Genomic DNA, 23,066 nt, shown 5'->3' with positions numbered 1-23,066 from the left:
AGATCCCATAGGAATGTAATCATGGCTACACACTATTGTACAAGCTTATTCTGTGTAATAGGTGTCAAATTGAAATATTCACCAAGAGGTTCAGAGGATAATTGGAGATGTTTTCATGAAAGAAATTGGTAGATTATATGTATATCTGGTGATGTAGTCATTAGTGTATTAGGTGACTAGATTATTATTTTCTATTGTCAGTACAAACCCTAGCTAGTTGACTTCAGACACTACTAGAATACAGATTAGTTTGCCTTTATACAGTCTGTATTGTTTACGTACAGAAACCTGCAAAGTTTAATAGCCTATAGTGTATTATATGTAATGACAACTGCATGACTGTATTTCAGGGGTCTGTGTATAGGTCTTTATAAAGTCATGGCTTCCATGGTAAAATTTCTTGAACTGTTGAAATTATTAAACTAACACTATTGTGTTATGCAAATTTCCTGTGTGTGTTAGTACTAGGGATAGGGATAGTTTGTGTCATCATGAAAACTCTCTGCAGTGGGGTTGTATTCTACACTGTTTAATGTGTCCAGGTTTGTTGAATTAGGGTGTAGCTGGTTGTCAGAAGGAAGAGGTTGTTGTGGTGATTGGTGAAAGGGTTGGGGAGGGGTGGGACTGTAATCCAGAAAAGACCTGTAGGAGGGTACAATAAAAGTGATTTCTAAATCAATAACATTTCACCATGTACATTACTCGCCCTTATGTTAAAGTGTACATGTATATTCTAAGACATTTTACAGATTAATTAAATTCCACAGCTAATGTCCAAAGTATTGGAATACTAATCTCAACAATGATATGAAAATATTTCAAAACTTACATACTAACACTTTCTAATGCTAGGTATAAAATTCCTGTGAAAAACCTTGTAGCGATATCAAATACAGTGAAAGTAAAAGCCTTGTACAGTGATATCAAAATCAGTATTGGTAAAAGCTCTGTACTCCATTATCAAATACAGTGAAAGTAAAGCCCTTAACTCTGTTATCAAATATAGTGCAAGTAAAAGAAGACCCTAGTATTCTAGATTGGTATGCAGTTTCCACTTTGTACCAGACAAGTGAGTAGCTGTTACACTTTGCATAACAATGTTTGTCAAGTGGTGTTTTGCTGGACAGAGAAGAATGCTGTGTTCTGAATTTCAATCAAATGTTAATAGACAGCATAGGTTTACTGTGACAGAATGTTGTCTATACAGTGAAGGTCATGAAATCTGTCTGTAAGCATATACAAAGTTAGTAGAATATATTTGCATACGACTAAACGACTGCAAGTGAAAATTTACTTTATACCAGTATAGTATTCAAAGCTCATTTTAGAGTTATGGTAAAAATAATACCACTTTTATGTTACACTTTTTAACATTGTGCCCAAAGGATTATTGCTACAACTATGATAAATAAATGTGTGCATTTTGCATCATTTCCCTTTATTTGTGAAAGCGGGTTTTAGAATCATAAAAATGCAATGTGTACTAAAAGTAGCCCAGACACTTGTTAAGCTTGTATGTCAAGTCAGATAGGCATCTCCTTTAAACTAAAAACAAGAACAAGTTTATCTGAAAAAATATGATTTGATTCAATGAATGAGTAATGTGTTTTAGAGTCTTTAAAATGTTGAAATGATATGGTGGAACTTGATATGAAAATAATGTTTAGATGGATTATTTCAAGCAGTGAAGTGTTAATTGTGGCATAAACTACATCAGATATTGTGATGTGTGAAAGCATAGAATTTAATATCCGCTGCCTGTAGAATGAGAACAGTTTGACCTTATGAAACTGATCCATCAGAGAAAAATGACAATCATTATTGGATTATAAATGATAATGCAAGCATGTCAAGAGTCTGTGAATTCTAAAAGATCAACCAAGGAACTGAAAACTGTGCTTCTCACATGCCAATTGTGGCCAGGGTTCATGGGTTTCTGGAAAGTCCAGGAATTTTAAACCAATCCTGGAAAAATGTAACTAAACTTTGAGATTCCTGGAAAATAAAATTTATGAAATTTATGAAATAGTAAGTCATGAGATTTAGATTATGTTGCTATACCTCACATTGTAGACTCTCTGTTGCAATAAGTGAAATTACACTTAGTGTTTTATATATACTGTGAAGAATTCCTAGAATGTGATGCCAAAAATACAACCAGGAATTTCTGACAACTGGACAAGTGCATTGTTTTTGCTAAGGTTTGGAACTTAGGTAACAGGAAGTGAGAGTGATGGGTGGGAGTGTAAAAGTGGCAGTTGCCCCTACAATCTACCCTAATTTTTAGGGAACCTTGGTAGATATTTACCTACTTGTGGCCTTTAGCAAAAACACTGACGTGACTGTACATATATAAATCCTATGTGATTCTATATCACTCAATATATTGTAATGATGTCTGTCCTTAAGGATCGTTTCGTACATGATTTTGTATGAATGAATTACACCAAAAGATTACTCAGCTTTATTGATTTCAAGTGAAGTGATGAAAATCTTGACCTTTTAGTCTTCTAGGAAATCTTACCTTGATGTGATTTACTCTCCGTAAATTACTTGGATTGTTCAGAGCTCAGTTGTTGATATCAGTCATGCACTGTTTAATTCATCTAGTTTTATACACCATTTTTGTTGTGATTCAAATCTTTGCCCTTTACATCTGTCATCATTTCTTCTTTCTGTACATGATATGTGACTGGAATGAAATAGATAACGATTACACTCTATCAGTTTGGGATAGTAGTGACATGATATTCCACTCTCTAAAGTAATAAACACTGTTTTGCATCCATGTCAGCTGTAAGCTCTTCTATTTCTAGAGATAATTTTCACTAAGTACATGACTGTAATGTTCATGTGCTGCAATAGATTGAACAGTCAGCTTTAGTATAATAGTGACATCTTATCTAATTCATTCCGTTTATAGCTCTGTCACATCTGTGATAAAAATCTTGCTTATATGTCAGTTGTGAACTTTATCCTGAAAGTCATAAATATCTTGCTTGTATGCCAGTTTTGATCTTTATCCTGGCTATGATTTGCTGTATCTGTAATGCTGAGATATATTTAGAATTGTTGAGCCATAAATTGATATACCATTTAATTCATTTAGCAGTTAGTAGAAATCATCCCCACAAAGTGATAACAATCTTCTATCCTTGTGTCTTCCATGAATTCTTTATCCTGTGACTGGCTTTTACCTTAAAGTGGATTATCACTAAAGATAATTTGGTGTCTGTCATTGATAACATCACATCACATATACATGTAATTCATTCAGTAAAGTGATCCAAATCTTTAGAGTCTCCTGTCAGCTCTCAACCTTTTCCTGGTCATAATTTAATGGAAGTGTATTAATACAGTGAGGATAACATTTGCAGAGCCTAAATAACAAAGTATATAATTTATTTAGAAATATGAAGCTAGCAAAGAAAGCCAGATATCCAGTAATAGTGTTATATTGTATATATGTAGTCATCAGTTTTTTATTTGTTTTGAACATATATCATTGTAATTCAGTAAAAAAGTACTGCTGTGATTCATGCAACGATTGGTTGCACAGATAGTGACAATATTTGCTACATTTGTGTATCTATGGACACAAAGTGATGAGGCTCTGTTATCCCGATGTTCTCCATGATTTCTAGCTTTGCTGAGAATGTCTCATTTTGTAATATCCTACACAAATATTACTATGCCATTTTAGTCCAAACATTTTATGCAGTGCTATATCCAGTGTGAGTGGGCGTTGGTTCATTTGAATATGTTAATTTGTATAGCCTGTAGAGTAGTCACTGTACAGAATGTTATCCAGCTGTGTGGTTAGAATTGCAGGTTGACTGATGTCGGTGGTTTGAAAACACAGACAAGCTGTTACATTTATTATCACACACTCTATTGCAGAAAGTGACAGCTTTTTTGACATCGAATGAATGAATACCAAATGTTGAATTTTCTACTGGTAATGTTGAACAGTTGTTGAAAAAATAAAAAGTCCAATCATATTCAGAACATGTAATGTTTGTTTTTAGAATGTTCTAAATGAATTTAGTCATTTCTATTGCAAACAGTGTGTATGTGTAACTGTTTTCTTTTGTTTGTGTGTGTTTTGTTGTCTGTAAAATGAAAGTGTTCTTGTCAATGTTTTCACCAGGGTTTAGAACCCTGGTGAACAGCACTGCAGGGGTATGAAAATATCCTGCATAAATTGCCAGGGAACTCACAAAATTTTGCATATTACTTACAATGAAGGTGCTGCTCAACCATTGTGTGTGTGTGCATGTGTGTATGCATGCATGCATGCATACATGCACACATGCACGTACACATACACATGTGTCTTGCGCTGTCTGTCTATGTCTGTCTGTCTGTCTGTCTGTCTGTCTGTCTGTCTGTCTGTCTGTCTGTCTGTCTGTCTGTCTCTGACTGTCTTTCTCCTTGTCTCTGTGTGTGTGTGTGTGTGTGTGTGTGTGTGTGTGTGTGTGTGTGTGTGTGTGTGTGTGTGTGTGTGTGTGTGTGTGTGTCAGTCCAACTGCTTTGTCACAATTTACCCTGTGTTCAAACATACAGTATAGATTTGTCATTGTGTCACCAATTTATTTGCTGTAGTGTATGTTATTGATGTGGATATTACTGATGCCTGACAGGGACACATTCTTCAAAGGTTAGTACAGTGGTGATAAAGTTTAAAGAGTGTATTGCAAGGGTTCACCATTGTAGTATATATCTTCCAGCAGTATTTTACCTGTTGTGGCTTGGAGACACAAATTAGATGAATAGATTTTGTTATTATTGTAAGGTTTCTGTAATGTCATGGTATGTCATTTAGTGAAATCCATCATTATAATATATTTATTGTGGGAGTGCTCCAAAATGTGATCATAGATCAAAGACTGTATATTCGTACTGGTTTGTCTTTACACATATATTATGGATCGAAATTAACTTTTTTCTTCGGCAGTCCTAGTGGGCTACCAATTTCAGAAATTGGTAGCCCAAGGATTGTGACCTGTGGTCCCATATTCCTGAACTGAAAACAGATTTCCTCTATGGAAATATGTGTGTTATTAAAATACTTTCATGTCCATAGATCTTCATCTTCATCACATAATCAGTGGTAGGTTGAGTGGGCTACCAGCTGCAAATTATGGTAGCCCCATGGTAGCGTGTAGGCATGGGACTACTGTTAATTTTGAGTCCTGATGTACATGTATGTATGTGGATGTGAACCTAATATAAAATGTAATCACTGTCACACAATTTAAGATGTGGTCAATTATTTTGTCATTTCACAGTGGATAGACAAATGATTAATCATAAATTTAGGTAGATTAATATTTGATTCTATCACTTAAAACAAATTTTACAGTGAAATCCATATTACTAAATCATTATCAAATTAAACATTATTACAGGACATTGTATTTTATACCATGCACGAACCAGGTTCAACAAAAAATGTGGAACATATACTCTGGTCTTTCCATTCCACGACAACACGTGTCTACGTCGTTGGTTCTGCTGTGTTCGAAATAGTAGTCAAAACTCTCAAAATTGCCATTACTTTCCCCGGTTTTTAATAAATATTACTGACAATGGTATAATTCTATTATTGTAAATTCAATGTAGCATATACATGTATAACAGAATGAGCTAAATCTGAAAACATTGGCTTTATCAGTTTAAGGGATTCAAAAACCCTGTACAAGAGAAGTATGGTAAGACAAATTATTGAGAAAATAGATGTGAAAAAATATAATGTTAAATTTTGAAAGGACACTTGTAATAGTTCTGTATATTTTTACTTACTTACTGCCTGTTCTTTAGACTATTAGTTATACTGAATGCAGGAAATAAAGGGAAGTGATTCATTATTTTGCCTTCTTACGCTTGAGTTGGAATTGGAAAAAGTACAACTACTGTTCACTAAAATATAACCATTACACAAGAACAGTGAACATTGTCCACTCAGAGCTGAATGGGAATTAATTTTCCATTCCACATGTATCGCCTCCAATAGTTGTAATTGACTGAACAATTTCTAATCGCGTGATGAAATGGTTGTCATGGTAACAGTGAATTTGAAATCCATCTTAACGTTTTTCTGAAACAAATTTAGGTTACTTAGATGTGAAATTGAGCGCTTTACATGAGATAGATTTAATGCCCGACAGATAGTTATAAAATATAATTCCCTAGTTGTACACTTCAATTTTCCTGAGTAGTGGTTTATGTGTTTCCTTTCTGTTTGAAAATTATCACTATTATTGAGTTGGGTAAAGTGGTACAGAGGAAAAATAGAATTCCCAAGTTATATTTCTATTTTCTTGCCATTACTTTAGTTTTTAGCATACAACAAATTTTCCCCCACAAAAATTATCAGAACATGTTATTTCAAAGAAACTTCTTTTTTTGTGACAAATTTATTTTGGTGCGATATATTGGAAATGAGTTGCATTTATTTGGGATTAAAAAAAAATTTGCTACATTTATAAAATTGAATATTTGTAGTTTGTCATATCTGACAGTCAGAGGTCATAGGCCATATTTTCCAGGGTTCTTTAACCAGTTTTACTGTACATGTATGCATAATACTAACCAAATATCATTATGTCTTTTCAGGAAATGAGTTTTCAGTCACCTGATAAATTTTGGAGTTGTCTTACTAATAGATCAATTTATAGGTGGTTATGATGGCGTACAAGTTGCACCAAATCTAAGTTTGAAGTCATTACTGGGAAATATTAATTCAAAAGTTGTGTAAATGCTGGCAGGCGAAAGAGATTTGAACTGATGACATTTATTAATCTTACTGTTGACATTTAAATGTAGCCGTGAGATTAAAAAAAAAAAATCCAGGGAAACCTTATGTTTTTCTACTGATACTGTTCGTTTTCTTAGCAACGGGTGAAATGAATCGGATATTTCAATAAATTGATGCTCATTTGTATAAGTGGATGATGTCATTGCAACGTCATGAAAAGTAAACACTTCCGGGCATCACATTTGACAAATAATCAGTTTTGGTGACGGAAATCAGACTTCACATCCAGGTACTTTCAATGACATTTCAATTTTCAATTCTTTTTATGTTCAGAATGTGTCCCTGAAGTCAAAGATAACATTGAACATTGTCAAATGTCTATCTTACTCCCAAACATTGAATAGAAAATCTGTAGCTGCTAACATCTTTCCTGTCATGTGACAGAAAAAATGAACATAGAATGATAACGATATAAATGTGTACATTTTCGAAAGTAGACTTAAAAAATATTTTAAACTTACTGAATGGGTTAGAAGCTATAGCAAAAGTGAATTTTGTCCATCAATAGTACAATTTAATATCAAGAGTCTTCCAATATTTCAACAAATGACAGTCATCTTCATCTTCATCTTCATCAGGTCATGATCTATGGGCAAGCAACTTTATTCTTTCAGAGTTGGTGTGTATTAGTGAGCGGTAATATTCCATTATCAAGTCAAGTTGTACAGATTTTCTAAACCATAAGATATCGCTGTGAAGATTTTTAGAGTACTATGGAAGTAGAAATCACTCGTGCCTAGGCATACAAGTGTAAAAGATAGGATCTGAGAGATAAATGTAGTTTTAAATTTTTAATGTGTTTGGTGTTTCTGTCATGTTTTAGTGAAATATTGATGTCGTTGTCAAGTTTTCTCAATGATCATCAATCGTGTCTTCATGTAAAGATGATAGCAGTACAGTATTAATAATCTGACTGGTCTCGTGCTATGTATCCATCCATCCATCCATCTTTCTGTCCAGACAGACAGACAGACAAACAGACGGACACATATGTGACTTCAATGTTTAAACACGTTGGTATACATACACATGGATGATTATTTTCACTCTGTGCACATATATGAAACTTACATGTATATTCACATCCCCATACATGCACACATACAGACTTCCATCCATCCATCCATCCATTCATCCATTCATCCATCCATCCATGCAGCCCAGCCCATCCCATCCCTCCCCTTCCCTCCCTTAGTCCCTCCCTCCCTTTGTCCACCCATCAATTTCACCTATCAGTCTGTCCATAAATCTATCCACCCAGAACTTGATGTTGTATAGAAATGGTTTTAGAAGCTTAGGTGTGAAACAAAATGACAATTATTCCTGCTATAAAATTGTTATAAAAGAGAACAACATTTATAAGTATTACTAGTCAGCACAAAACTACTAAGGAGGAGACATGTAGACTATATGCTTCATTGCATTACCAATCCATTAGGGAAATTGTTGGAACCACAGTATTATGAGCTGTCGACCATGACTAGACACCAGTAAATTATTACATGTAAATTAAATACTGATGTTGAAAATGAAATGGGCCGGCCCAATTTCTCACTTCATTTGTATGCAAATGATGACGTCTATATGACCCTGTTACCCTCGACAACAACATTCATCAACTTCAGATGTCAGTATGTGAGACGCATAGACGCTGTTATTTATCCTTCAATATTTATATTCCATATTCCTGAGTTGAGGCTCCTCATTTGTATCCAGAATGTATCGATGTAATTAACACCACAAACAATTTGGCATTTTTAAGCAATGATATTTATATTATTAATAGCATGTATTACCAAGTAAGTAATTATCTCTCTTTTGAAGAACAATTTTGTCAGTATTTTTATGACATTGAAATATGAATACAGGTTAAAGTCATTAAATGTTATTATGGCCGTGATAGGTATTTTGTCATTTTGAGGCCAGCTTTGGTAACTATAAGTTTTACAAATCTACTTTTCAATGTAATTTTACCTATATGACATTCAGTGTCATTTTCCTGAGTTTTAATTAACACGAACGCACATTTTTATGCATAATTATCAATCATATAATATGACATTTATAACTCTTGCTACAACTACTTAATCTAAAAATGAATTGGTGAAATTGATATAATTTGAAATATTTACACTTATCAAAACAAATGTGCCCCAACCCTTACATCAATTTGATGTACCTCTTATACATCAATTTGATTCACCTCTTATACATCAATTTGTTGCACCTTTTACAGCAATTTCGTGTGATGTCCTTCATAATCCTTTACTATGTGTTGAGTAGAAAGTAAACCCAATTTTCATCATTTTGACCTACAACATTTATTAAAGATTGCACTAATCTAGACACCATAATCTGATGCAGGTGAAATTAACAAAATTATGTTGATTTGTAATCAAGTACCGATAGCATAAGCTCTGTTTTTTTACTTCCTCTAAATTTAGCAGTACACTGTAACTATATTTGTGTATTTGAACAAACATAATTATAGGGTCTATGCTGAAAGCCTCCAATATTTGATATCAGAGAAATGTACATATGAATATTAATGTGTACAAATATGATTATAATGACATATTTGATTTCATCTAGTCATGTCTTCGTGGCACTAGTAGTCTCTAGGATACGTGCTATATCAGAGAGTTACAGAGAGTGATGGCCGATTGACAACCACGTCACAATATATCTTATATTGAATCTACTTTGGTACTGTATGCTAAATATTAATGTCAAAGTTTAGTAATGATCACACATCGCTATGGAACAGAAAAAAATGATATATCAGTGGGGTGTTTTATTGCAATGGAAAGTAGTCAGTCAAAACAAATAAACAGATGACAATATGTGGTAAGATAGATATTTGGGATGTAATGGCCACTAAATATTGACATTTCACTCAATGTTCCGTGCATAGTACTTCCATCATTACAGTGATCTATTGCATCATCTTTTGTTTCCATAGTAACATTGTCTGGTAAACATGTAAGGTACATCATGGTTCCTGTGCATAACATAATAAAATTGGATGTGCACTGCATATATACTGCACTGTTTGTGATGTAGGGGATAACCCCCCATCATACTGTTGATATGTCGTAGTGAGATTTTAATATTAAAAGATTGATTACTATTACATATGTACCAGAGATTACTTGCATTGCTGCACTCATACCAGGGGTATTTTCACTATAGTGCAATACCGAAAACATTGTTGCATACCTGCATGCAAATGATATGCAAATGAGGACATGATCATTCACTGCACACAAAATTGTGTGATCACACAGTTGTGATTTTTATGGAAATATACCATTTCAGATAAACATGTAATAATAACAGAACCCCATGCTACATGAGTTCCAGTGGATACTCAGGGATATTTGCACTCATGCTTGTAGTGTTTTCTGCTGCATTTTGACTTGCTTGCTACCACCTTATTGACAAGATAATGTGGATCTCATTGATATTGTTTGTCAGATTGATTGATTGATTGATCAGTCTGTTTGCCTGATTCTTTTATAAAATCAATACACATCAGACTACATCCTGTTGTGTCAAAAAAAGGCCAGATAAAGTTCTCCATTATTGTGATTAAGACATAGTTATTGATGTGAACTGATGAACAGTCTATAGACATTGTTGCCTTTAGCCATCATGGTCTCCTAGCAACCAATCACTGAGACATGATGCCATGAATCTTAATGATTCCTAGCTACACTAGTCTTACTTACACTGTGTATATAACTCTTCCCCATAACTTTCAAGTCACTTATATTTTACAGTGATTCAGAGTTACTTTGTTAGAGGCAGTGTAGTACTTGCATACATGTATGAAAGTGTAGCCTCTCCACCTGCTGCATCTTTGACTCCTGTAGACTTGTTCACTATAGTGAATGTGTAGTATGGAGTCATAGATCCATCAAGTAGACAGACTACACATAGTTGAAATATTATTCTAAGTTCAGATAGTTTTTGAATTGTTTGATCATTTCGTAAAGTTACGTTAGATTACCAGTAATACTGTAAGTTTAGGTGATTTCAGGTCAGCTCTTACATCACTGTGAGTTGATTTATTACAGAAAGTTTACAAATTTAGTTGTAAGTATTTTAGCAGGTGTGTAGTGCTATTGTTAGATTTTCTTACGTCACTTTGACTTTTGACTTACAGCAATGATTTGTCATCGTTAATGTCCGTTTTCAATTCATGTGGGATCAGGATCTTTACAGGTTGATTTATAACCTTGTTAATGAATCTTTAAAGTTTTCAACAGAGTTGGGATATGCAGGGGGCAGTGTGCCCTCAAAGCCAATTTGACACACCACTGACACACGATTTCTAGTGACACCAAACTTTGGTGTTTCCTATCTTACTATGTAGTGATCTAGTGTGCCCTGTAAACCAATTTGACATACCACTGACATACACAATTTCTAGTGACATGCCAAACTTTGATGTTCCCGATACAATTTCTAGTGACACACCAAACTTTGGTGTTCCCTATACAATTTCTAGTGACACACCAAACTTTGGTGTTCCCTATACAATTTCTAGTGATACAAACTTTGGTGTTCCCTATCTCTTACTATGTGGTGACCCAGTATGTCCTCTAAGCCAATTTGACGTACCACTGACACACACAATTTCTAGTGACACACCAAACGTTGGTGTTCCCCTATCTCTTACTATGTGGTTACACTCACAAGAAATGCCAGTTTTTATCATACTGACCCACTACAACAAAAAATTGGCTATCATTAGCGGACACACTTGAGGAGTGAGAATGGAAGGGATGAACTGTTACTTCACTCATTTCTACACAATTTGACAGTGAATCAACATTTTATAAAAATAAAGGTGTTTCTTCCCCAACCACTCTTCTTCGCCAACCACTCTTTCAAGCTCCTACCTCTGCATTACCTGAACGAATAAAGTTTTCCCAATCAACAATCTAAGGGAGTGTCTTAGACTGTGTGGGAGAAAGTATGTGTACAGGCTTCAAGGTTCATGTAATATCTACAGGATGCCTACCTGCTGACTGGCTATCAATGCTAAACATATGGATTTAGCCATGCATGTATCCATGTACATATACATAACAATTACATTGGAATACCCACTCTATAACCTTGTGCACTTTAACTACTGAAATCAATTTTTTTCCAGACTTTTTTGAAAATACATGTATACTAATATATCCCTCCTGTTGATATGTGTCCTGTGTAAACATACATGTATCTATTGCTTAGTACTACAAATGTATGTTACTTGTATTACCAACATATTTTAAATAATTACTAATGTATTTTCTCTGTAAAATGTATTGTCATATTTGATTGAAAGGGAAAGGTTGAAGCATTCAAAGGTTTTTATACCGTTACATGTAAAGTTCTGATGTAATATTTGATTGGGTAATTATTTTCACCTTAGCTCAGTGTTTCTGTGTCACAAATAAATTCCAACTAGCAGGTCAGAATGAGTTCTGAAGATGACTGAAAATTATGCCATGGGAAAAATGTTGGACTGTTAGAAGACCTTGTCAGAAACAGCAGGGAATACAATTGAAATTGTTCAAACAGTGGGATATAAAAACTGGGTAATTGTTGATGAATTGTAAAGTTATACACTGTCAGGGTCTTCCACAGCTGTGGATGCTTACATGTAGATGGGACTACAGTTTGTGAAAATGTTGGTGTGGTTTGGTCAGTGTCATGACCAATTCTTAAGCCCAAGTAATAGTCCATTCTTGTGAGGCTTGTGGTTGTAAGCAGTCATATGTACAGGGTCTTCCACAGCTGTAGATGCTTACAATGTAGATTGGACTACAGTTTGTCAAAATGTTGTTGGTGTAGTTTGGTCAGTGTCATGACCAATTAAAGCCCAAGTAATAGTCCATTCTTGTAAGGCTTGTAGTTGTAAGCAGTCATATGTAGAGGGTCTTTCAGAACTGTAGATGCTCACATCAGATTCCACTTTGTCAAAATGTTGTCCATGCCATTTTATCAATGTCATGACCATTAAAAGTCTGAATGTTTCCATTAAAGTCTTTTGGTAGTAACCATGGCAATGTACAATGTATAAGGTCTTTTACAGCTGTTGGTGCTTATATTGAATTCCAGCCAACAGTGCATTATATGTAATTAGGTCAATGTCAAGGCCATTTAGAGCTGTGATTACTTCCATTACTTGGTATCCCTATGGTTGTAAAAAGTTGTCGACTTCAGAAAGCTTTGGTATTCATCTGATGTGACCTTGAATTGGTAAATATTCTGCTAAGAATTCACACATAGACTAGAGTAGATTGTTTAATGTTAGATTACCTCAACCAGAACTATGAAAAGAGGCTGTGTTGTTAAACTGACTGATTACGGTAGGGAAGTGATTTGGTACCAAGTTCACACGATGTGACACTTCCAGATGTATAGTTGAAGTATTCCTTTAGTAGTGTTGTCAGTGATATTAGTGGCTAGTAATAAGAGATGGGAGGGGGGAGGTTAAGGGAGAATGGGCGCAAAACTGAATGGAGAACACTTGGTCTAGTACAGAGTGTTTATCATAGCTTGTTCTAGAACGTACATGAATTTTTGTTCAAATTTAATTTTCACCAAAAAGAGAAATTGACTTTCACCTTAGTCTAGAGGGCTATCCATGGCTTCAAATCTGAAGATCATGTCTATGGGTGAAGAGAGATCTTGCAATTCTAAGCCATGGGTAGCATAGACTACATGTAGTTTCACCTGGACCTATTTATCACTGATTGAGGAAGATATTCAGTGATAATTATCAAAATACTTTCATTGGTATTTTACATCAGCTAAAATAACACATCAGTGATATAGTGAAAACTATTCTAATTGAAAAAAATGATATCTCAGTTTTATACTCTCAGACATATCATGTGTTTTGACCTACATTTTGTGTGACATAAATACTATGTTCAGTCATTCAACATAACTATGATTTCAATCATAAAACTACCTGACTTGACCTGTAGGTAGAATGTGTGGAAAAGGTCAGCTCTATGAGATACTAATTATATATATATAACTATCATAAACATAATTTATAATCATGGATATTAATGATTGCTGTCAGATATACTGGTATATTGTAGGCGGGGCTTTATTTGTTAGTCAGACAACCTTCATGTTTTGGTCATTGTTTTGATAGACCTTGTGGGATGATGAATGACCTGAAGTACAGCTGTCAAATATAAAAGATACATATGGTGACAGAGGGAGACATAAAAGTTTATTACATATAGTGTACTCATAGTAAGCTAGCTCTGTTGTACAATGACCTAAAGTTGGATTGGTGTCTCTACAAAGTCGTACTTTCCTTTTTGGTAACTTGGGATATTTTTTCTTATATTCTCTTATTCTCAAATTTTGATAATATCGTATAGTAAAATAATTACCCCACATGACCTTAAGTCAGGTCAATATTTGTATTTAATGACTTCTTAAATCATAGGAGATGGAAATATGAAGTGAATTTATTTTAAGTGAATATTTATATTAGTGACTTATTAAATCATGTGAAATGGAAATATGAAGTGACCTTATTTGAGGTGAATATTTATATATTAATGACCTTGTTGAATCATGTGAAATGGAAATATGAAGTGACCTTATTTGAGGTGAATATTTGTATTAATGACTTGTTACGGTATGTGAAATAGATATATGTGGCTTCTTTAGGTTAATATTAGTATTAATGACTGCTTGTGAGATTATATGAAATTATCTATTCACAAGGTATTAAAGTAAATTTCCACTGACCTTAGTGGAGGTGAAGCCAATCAGAATATGGTGAAAGGAACCATAAAGCTGGGTCAAACCTATCAAGTACTATAATTTTATTATGCTGTTTATTGCAATATTATGCAGTGCTATCTAGTGAAAACTCAAAATATGAAATTTGCTGAAATTTGAAGAATTGTTTAGACATAGATTAATGTATGATAATGAAGAAAGTGATACAGGATACAGATGTACAGTATGCTACCATTAAATTTTGATAAAACTTATTTTTAGGTGTCCTATCTGTTATGTCATTGTATAACAGTTGTTAGTTCATGGCAGGTTGTGCAGTGGAAAGAACAAAATGGAGAACACAATACATGTACAGTATGAAATTGAATGAGATAAACCTTTATAAAATGATACATCAATATTTATATGAAAGCAATAAATTGTATCAATATTTGTCCAAATTTGGTTTGTTAAACTTAAGAAAGTGTAAATAAAATAACAGTCAAATCTTAGAGGGGATTTCAGGAGAATATGATGAAAATGGTATTCCATAGCATAATGTACATCCTTTTATGTAATTAGGGACTGAAATAGATTTGTGTGTGTGTGTGTGTGTGTGTGTGTGTGTGTGTGTGTGTGTGTGTGTGTGTGTGTGTGTGTGTGTGTGTGTGTGTGTCTGTCTGTCTGTCTGTCTGTCTGTCTGTCTGTCTGTCTGTCTGTCTGTCTGTCTGTCTGTCTGTCTGTCTGTCTGTCTGTGTCTGTCTAATTATGTCCTTTCATATCAAAATGTGCATGAATATTAACAAACACAAAACAGTATTATTTGTGTTGTGTTAATGATATCAACATTGAACATAGTCATAACTGGATTCTCCTCATAGAAATATAAAGTAGGTAACACCAAGTGTGTGTTTACTATACTACCAACACCCAGTCAGCTGTCACTGTCAACAAAGATGTAATATTGTATGAATTGCCCTGCTCCACATACTGACTTCACATACCACAGACCATTGGGCATATTTCAAATATGTCACAAATTTCTATTATGAATTGAAAGGCATACATAATCTAGTTCACTCAGTAAAAATAAAATAACCCATACTGGTATATGGAGGTGAAGGTTTAAGTCCATTGGTGTGTGTACTAGTAACTGAACAATTACTGTACTAGGAACATGTAGTTGGTCAGTAAAATAACCCATCCTGGGATGTGGAGGTGAAGGTTCAAGTCTATTGATTGATAGCTGTGTGTACTAGTAACTGAACATTTTAGGATACCTATTTGTGTACTTATAACATTGATTTGTCTGCTAATAGAATTGAATTGTTGATACTATGAATTATGATAGATTTATGGATGTATTTAAAGCTTTAAATCTGTCATTTATGGTAAAGTCTGTCCACTTGTAAGAACCTTTTAGGTTAATCACTCTGTACTAAAGTTTAAACTCTCCTATAATCATAAAAGGCTGTCTTTTGTTCTAAATAAATAATATATTTGACATGTTTTGCCTTGGCACTATTTCCATAAGATTTAATCTTTAAAACAGAACTACATTACATTTGCTTTACATATCATATTAAATATGCAAATCTACATGTATATAACACCCTCCCACAGACACGCATACACAGACACCACACACACACACACACACACACACACACACACACACACACACACACACACACACACACACACACACACACACACACACACACACACAATTCAATTTTCATCATTTTGACTTGCAACAAAAAATGCCATCTTTCATCACTGGCGGAGTGACACACCGATGTAATAATACAATTTGTGATGTGTTATAAATATGTCATGTGCTATATCATATAATATAATTATATATTAGGTTCTAGTAGTTGCTGCATGTCGTTATATGCAGATGTTTTAACATTTTTGGTCTTTGCTGTTGGGCTTGTTAATACAAACTTCATTTATGTTATTTTGAGGCTGGCACCAAAACACAATTCTGTCAATTTAAATGATTAACAAGTAAAATGTGAAATTGAATTGTGATAGTTTTCCACCCCCACCTCTGTTGATATTTTATCAGTAATCACCTGCAGTGACAGAAAGGAAGCTTGACAAATCAAATAAAAATAGATGAAATTGTGATGATGATTAATGTGATTTTAAAAACCCAAACTGAAATTAAATCAAAATGATAAAAATGATGAGATTTTGTAGGAGATTGTACCAGAGAAAGCCAACCTGCTCAGGAGATGATTGGTGTTGTAGGAAGCCAACATACTTACGAATGATTGGTGTTGTAGGAAGCCAACGTACTTTAAGGGATGGATGATGGTGTTGTAGAAAGCCAATCTTTAGGCTGTCAATAATTGAAATCTTGCAGACATGGGTTTAGAATAAAAGACTTCAGTGTAATAGAAGAAGTCAAGATATGAGGGAACTTGAAATGATTCCTTTCCCACCAAGTCTTCCTGCTAATTTGTATATTTATATAGTGCTGCTTTATCCTGTCTGAAGTGTGCCAGTGTTTACAACAAGACCTGTGTAAAAACAAAAATACCAAAACTTTATTTTTAGAAATATTTGAAAATAGAGTGTTTTTAAAACAATAATTTTGGTATAAACTGATGAATAATTTACATTTTTATAATTTCAGACTATAATTATAATGGGATTTGACAAAAATTTGCAAGAAAATTCAAATTTGTTCATTGTAAATGTGTCGGGAAATGGATTTGATTTTGACAGGTCAATGGGAAGTGTTCATTGGGTAAACCATGGCTGGTGTAGTGAGAGTACAGCTGCTTTTGATGGTCTATTTATAGAAATAGTATGGTTTAGTAGAGTTGAAATATAGTCTTATAGTCTGTAATGGAAGTAGTTCCAGTTTATGCTCAAAAGAAAACAAAAGAATTAACAAACAAACATACCAGTATGATGTCTTGCATGCAGACAGGCCTATTTGTAAATGGATAGGGTATTTCATTAGGATAAGATGTCGTGGCATGTGTTTTTCCCTTACTTGCTATGTGTAATCCATTGAAGTAATTAAACGAATATCTCAAACTGATTAAAATATTACAAATATAAAAGATGTAATTAAATGTAAATGGCCTGAGGAGTTGAAAGTTTTAATGGAAATGAAACTTTTAGAAATTAAAGTATGTGCAGCTATTTTAGGTTCCAAATCTTGTTTTACCTTACAAGCAGTCTTTGTGTTTGTTGAACATGGAGTTTGCTCTGATGGTTGAATGTTTTGTTGTTTGTTAGTTGTGTGTATAGTGTTGCCTTCTTAGTTGAATACGAGTATACTTGAATAAGAATGTGAATATGAATATGAATATGAATGCAGTGGTATGAATGTGATTGCATGTGTGTAAGAATGTGAATATGAATATACTTGAATAAGAATGTGAATGAGAATATGAATGCAGTGGTGTATGAATGTGATTGCGTGTGTGTAAGAATGTGAATGAGAAAATGAATGCACTTGGTATACATGTATGAATATGAATATGAATGTATGTGTGTAAGAAAGTTAATCCAAATGTAAGTAAGTGTTAGTGAACGGTATAATGTGAATATGAGAAAGTAAAGTGGTAATGTGTGAATATGTTATGTCATTTGAATGTCAATATAAATATCTCTGATTAGTGAATATTTTATGTAAAATTTGATATTAGTGTTCAAAACAATGACGACGCCAATAACAACCACAACATCATTAATATCAACAACCTAGACAATACAAGCAACTTTAAAAGAGTAACACCAACAAAAGACTGATTTGAAAGAGGAAACTGTGTTAGTATAGTGGATAGTTTGAATTTCAGACATTTGAATATACCTTGGTTAACTATTCCCAACTTATGATAGCAGTACTAATTGTTTTTGTACTTTGCTTGTATTACAGGTGGTCCATGGGTTTTTAGTTTCAATGTCAAATTTTATCCACCAGATCCTTCTCAGTTACAAGAAGATATCACAAGGTAACTTAATCCATGTACAATTATTATTATATCAATTTATGATTTGAGTAAAGACACATTCATATCATGCATTAAGATACTGTGTTAAAGTAACATATTGTGCAGAGATGGGAGACAATACTAAGACACTAAGGTCTCTAGATGCATTCTCCCTGATCACAGCACAAAGTGATGTGATCATAAACAGCGCCATCTATCATAAGAGTGAACAAGACTGAAAGTTTACAGTTGATAGTAAACAGCGCCATCTACCATAGAGTGAATAAGACTGACTGTTTGTAGTTGATAGTAAACAGCGCCATCATAGAGTGAACAAGACTGACAGTTTGCAGTTGATAGTAAACAACGTCATCTATCATAGAGTGAACAAGACTGACAGTTTACAGTTGATAGTAAACAGTGTTATCTATCACAAGTGAACAAGACTGACAGTTGGCATTTAAAAGCACTCACCTTATCAAATCATGTTGTGAATTGGTTAGAATTTTAGTACTTATGTGCTTAAAGTACCGTACAATTGTTACTACTGGCACAGACCTATAACAACACAACTGCTGTCATACTTCAAATCCCCAGGGAGCATAGACACTGTAATTGCAAAGGATTGTCCCTAATCCTGTCATAGCCATCATCTTTCATATGAACTTTGACCTGTAGAGGATAAATCCTTCCTATTACATCTATCAAACCATGTCTCTATTTATGTAGCTGAGTTGACTTGGCATACAAGGGGCTGTTTGCATTGTGCCCTTTGATAGACTTTAGTCATTCAGAAACTGAAAGCTGTGCTGTGTCTTTGTCTGATGAAATACAGATTTAGAGCCAGCTATTCTAACAATTGAACCACTATGATTTCAAATCTTGAATAGACATAGCAAATATTTTCATATTTTCATATTTGTTTTGCAGGTATAACTTGGTGTTACAGTTGAGAGATGATATTCTGAAAGGGAAATTGCCATGTTCATTTGTAACCCATGCATTATTAGGTTCATACATTGTACAAGCAGAACTAGGAGACTATGATCCAGAAGAACACGGCACAGATGCAGGATACCTATCTGATTTCCGTTTTGCTCCCAACCAAACCAGAGACCTGGAAGAAAAGATTATGGAATTACACAAGACCCACAAGTAAGTATTCTAGGATCATGTTTGATAAAAAAAGTTAAAAAGTCCATTAGTCTGTGTTAAAGCTTTATTGCCGACGTTTTGATTCCACATGGAAGGTCTTTTTCAGGGTCTAAAAACAATAATAAAGTGAATGAAGCAAAAGTTTGCAATCTCCAGTACTAGAAAGGAAAGTTGGTTAAAAACTTGCATACATTTCCATATCTTGCCTTTTTTAATGTCGGGAGGTAATATATTCCTGATTTGGTAAAACTGTTAATGTCGGGAGGTAATTCCTTCCTGATTTGGTAAAACTGTTACAAATAGAATTTAATGATAATGATATGAAATGTTGTGTCTTTGTTTTCAGGGGACAGACCCCAGCTGAGGCTGAGCTTCATTATTTGGAGAATGCTAAGAAATTAGCAATGTATGGAGTGGACCTTCACCATGCAAGGGTAAGATATACTCTTTCTGCTTTTAGCTAAAGGTTTATTTTATTTTCGTAGATTTCAGTTCATTTTGCACCAAGTAAATACTAGTAGTAGTCTGAAAGGTCCAGTCTTTGGTTTATTTATGTAACCACTCACCACCCCAGGTTGAATGTAACCACTCACCACCCTGGGTTGAATGTAACCACTCACCACCCCGGGTTGAATGTAACCACTCACCACCCGGGTTGAATGTAACCACTCACCACCCCGGGTTGAATGTAACCACTCACCACCCTGGGTTGAATATAACCACTCACCACCCCGGGTTGAATGTAACCACTCACCACCCTGGGTTGAATGTAACCACTCGCCACCCCGGGTTGAATGTAACCACTCACCACCCCGGGTTGAATGTGACCACTCACCACCCCGGGTTGAATGTAACCACTCACCACCCTGGGTTGAATGTAACCACTCACCACCCCGGGTTGAATGTAACCACTCACCACCCCGGGTTGAATGTAACCACTCACCACCCCGGGTTAAATGTAACCACTCACCACCCCGGGTTGAATGTAACCACTCACCACCCCGGGTTGAATGTATTCTATAAATACAAACGCTGACTGGATCTTTCAGACTATACTAGTAGCTCACCAACACTTTCACCAGCTGTCCACCATGGCTTTGTCAGTTTTATTGTTTACTTACAATGATGTGTGTTCACCAAATGACAGTAATATCGAAATTACCATATAGAAATGTGAAAGACATTAAAGCAAGACATATACAAAATATGTGACTGAAAAATATAGATATTAAAATATCTAAGAAATCACAATTTGAAAACAGAGCAGATCAGTTGCTGCTAGGAAGTATCTTCCTAATTGTACACACAACAAAGTGTACAGTTTTCTGTTGTGTTACTGACTACATAACCTCTCACCCGCAGCTAAGAGTTATACTAGTACATATAACATAGGTGGTATGTATATTATGCTAGCAAATAATGTGGTGTTCTGTTTTAGTATACAAAGCAGTTGAAATGCTTTCTATTCATTTCATGGTCAACTTATGATTTTTTCTTTTTTTTTTATCGGCAGGATTCAGAAGGCGTAGACATTATGCTTGGTGTCTGTGCGAATGGCCTGTTGATTTATCGTGACAGGCTGAGGATAAACCGCTTTGCATGGCCTAAAATCCTCAAAATCTCATACAAGAGAAACAACTTCTACATCAAGATCAGACCAGGAGAGGTAGTAAGAACCCTTTACTTAATCTCACCCGCATGAAGCCACTGTGGTAGTGTATTCCTTCTGCTGCTACAAGTCCACAGGCTTGGTAACAGGAAAACTGCCCTCTATGGGCAGAATATGAGAGGGTGTATACTGTCCTCTGTGGTCAGACCAAAGGTTATATATACTGCCCCTACAGCCAGTCCTTCAGAGATTGTATATCTGTGGCTAATGTCTGACCTCCACAGGCTATCTTCTGTCTTAAGTTGAAACTTTACAAGTTGTATATTGTCCTATATGGGCAGCCCGTAACAGGTTGTATACTGCCCTCTATGGTGAGACCACAGGTTGTAAACTATTATCTTGTATGGTCAGACCATTATGGGTTGTATACTGCCCTCTAGGACAGAACTTTACAGATTTCATAAAGGTTTCTAATGACAGACTTGAATTCATTCTATGGTCAGAACTTTTTTGGTTGTATACTGCCCTCAACAGTCCAAGTCTGTGGACCCATGTGCTTTGTAAGACCCTTGTGAAGATGTCTTGCTTGTCTGTGATTAACTCAAAAAGCACGTATAAAACTATATGGCTGTTAGCTACACAACTTTACTGCGTTCATCATGGTATACGTCTCTCTCCACATTACCTATGAAATGAAGAGAGGTTCTCTTGAGGCATTATTGAATTAGAAAAGAATATAGTTCAGTTTTATCAACGGGGACATTTACCAAGATGAACTTTGTAACTGGTAGAAGAGTGCAGTATCTGTTAGAAAATGTGTTAACTTTTGATAGACTTACTTGTACTGTGCACTGCCTTTTAGTAACAGCCACAGAGAATATACTTAGTCTAAGCACTAAATTTACTGTATGTGTTAGTAGTCAGTGTTATATAGTATTATCCTATCAATTCCAGCTAAGAGTGGGACATCAATATATATTATAAAATTTGGGGTAATTGGTTGAACAATCTCTGGGAATAATTGGAACTAGCAGATATTGGGAAGCATTTAGTAAGGTTCATTCTGATTGGTTCGACAACAAAGGAAGCAAGCACATCTGTTTGCTGTATTGTTAATGAGTGATACAATATATGTTTGCTGTCCAATCAGTGGCAACCTTGTAATAGCTTCACATCACCACTATCCAATCAGTGACAACCTTATAATAGCTGTACATTGGCTCAAAACTAGCTGCTTCTGACTTTAAATGCACTAAATAAGAAAACATGTTTATTTTGTCTTGTTAATGAGGGACTCATAATAAATCAACAACAACAACAACAACAACAACAACAACAACAACAACAACAACAATAACAACACTATTGTGTTTAAATCAAACAATACAACGTATCATGTTCTGTGTTTAGTTCATAAACACAATAATGTGTCTTTATAATAATAAACACAATAATGTGTCTTTATTAACCAAACACAGCCCATGATACAGTGTGTTGTTTGATTAATTTTCATATCTTTATAAGTACAGGTACATATAATTTCACCCCACAGCAAACCAAATGTCAAATTAAATTAAATTCTCTTGGAAAAGTCCAAATAGTTAAGTTAACTATCAAGAGTACATTAAATGGGTTGTTTTAACTATTCTGGTCCTAGCTGTATTTAGGTATATCTTAGACTCTTTGTTATTGTTTTTGAATGCTGAAGCATGGTGTAAAGTAAGGTAAGTTGGGTTAAGACAGGTGTAAGTATTGGCATGGTTAGGATTTA

At 34.6% G+C, this 23,066-nt stretch overlaps 1 protein-coding gene across 10 annotated transcripts in view; it reads left to right on the top strand.

The window, feature by feature from the left end:
- LOC144446036 (protein 4.1-like) overlaps window positions 1-23,066 on the top strand; it is an 82,688-nt gene that overhangs the window by 37,008 nt on the left and 22,614 nt on the right. For 8 of the 10 annotated variants that reach the window (XM_078135713.1, XM_078135710.1, XM_078135714.1 and 5 more), the window contains exons 5-8: window positions 18,477-18,552; window positions 19,462-19,686; window positions 20,033-20,120; window positions 21,200-21,355. In XM_078135713.1, coding sequence (XP_077991839.1) covers window positions 18,477-18,552; window positions 19,462-19,686; window positions 20,033-20,120; window positions 21,200-21,355 — 545 coding nt within the window. The remainder of the gene's footprint in view (window positions 1-18,476; window positions 18,553-19,461; window positions 19,687-20,032; window positions 20,121-21,199; window positions 21,356-23,066) is intronic. The other 2 variants (XM_078135715.1, XM_078135707.1) reach the window with 1 other exon arrangement.

Source organism: Glandiceps talaboti, chromosome 14 (genome assembly GCF_964340395.1).
Source record: "Glandiceps talaboti chromosome 14, keGlaTala1.1, whole genome shotgun sequence".
NCBI classification, from domain to species: Eukaryota; Metazoa; Hemichordata; class Enteropneusta; family Spengelidae; genus Glandiceps; species Glandiceps talaboti.
Note: the sequence above shows the minus strand (reverse complement) of the source record. Positions and strands in the feature narration are given on the sequence as shown.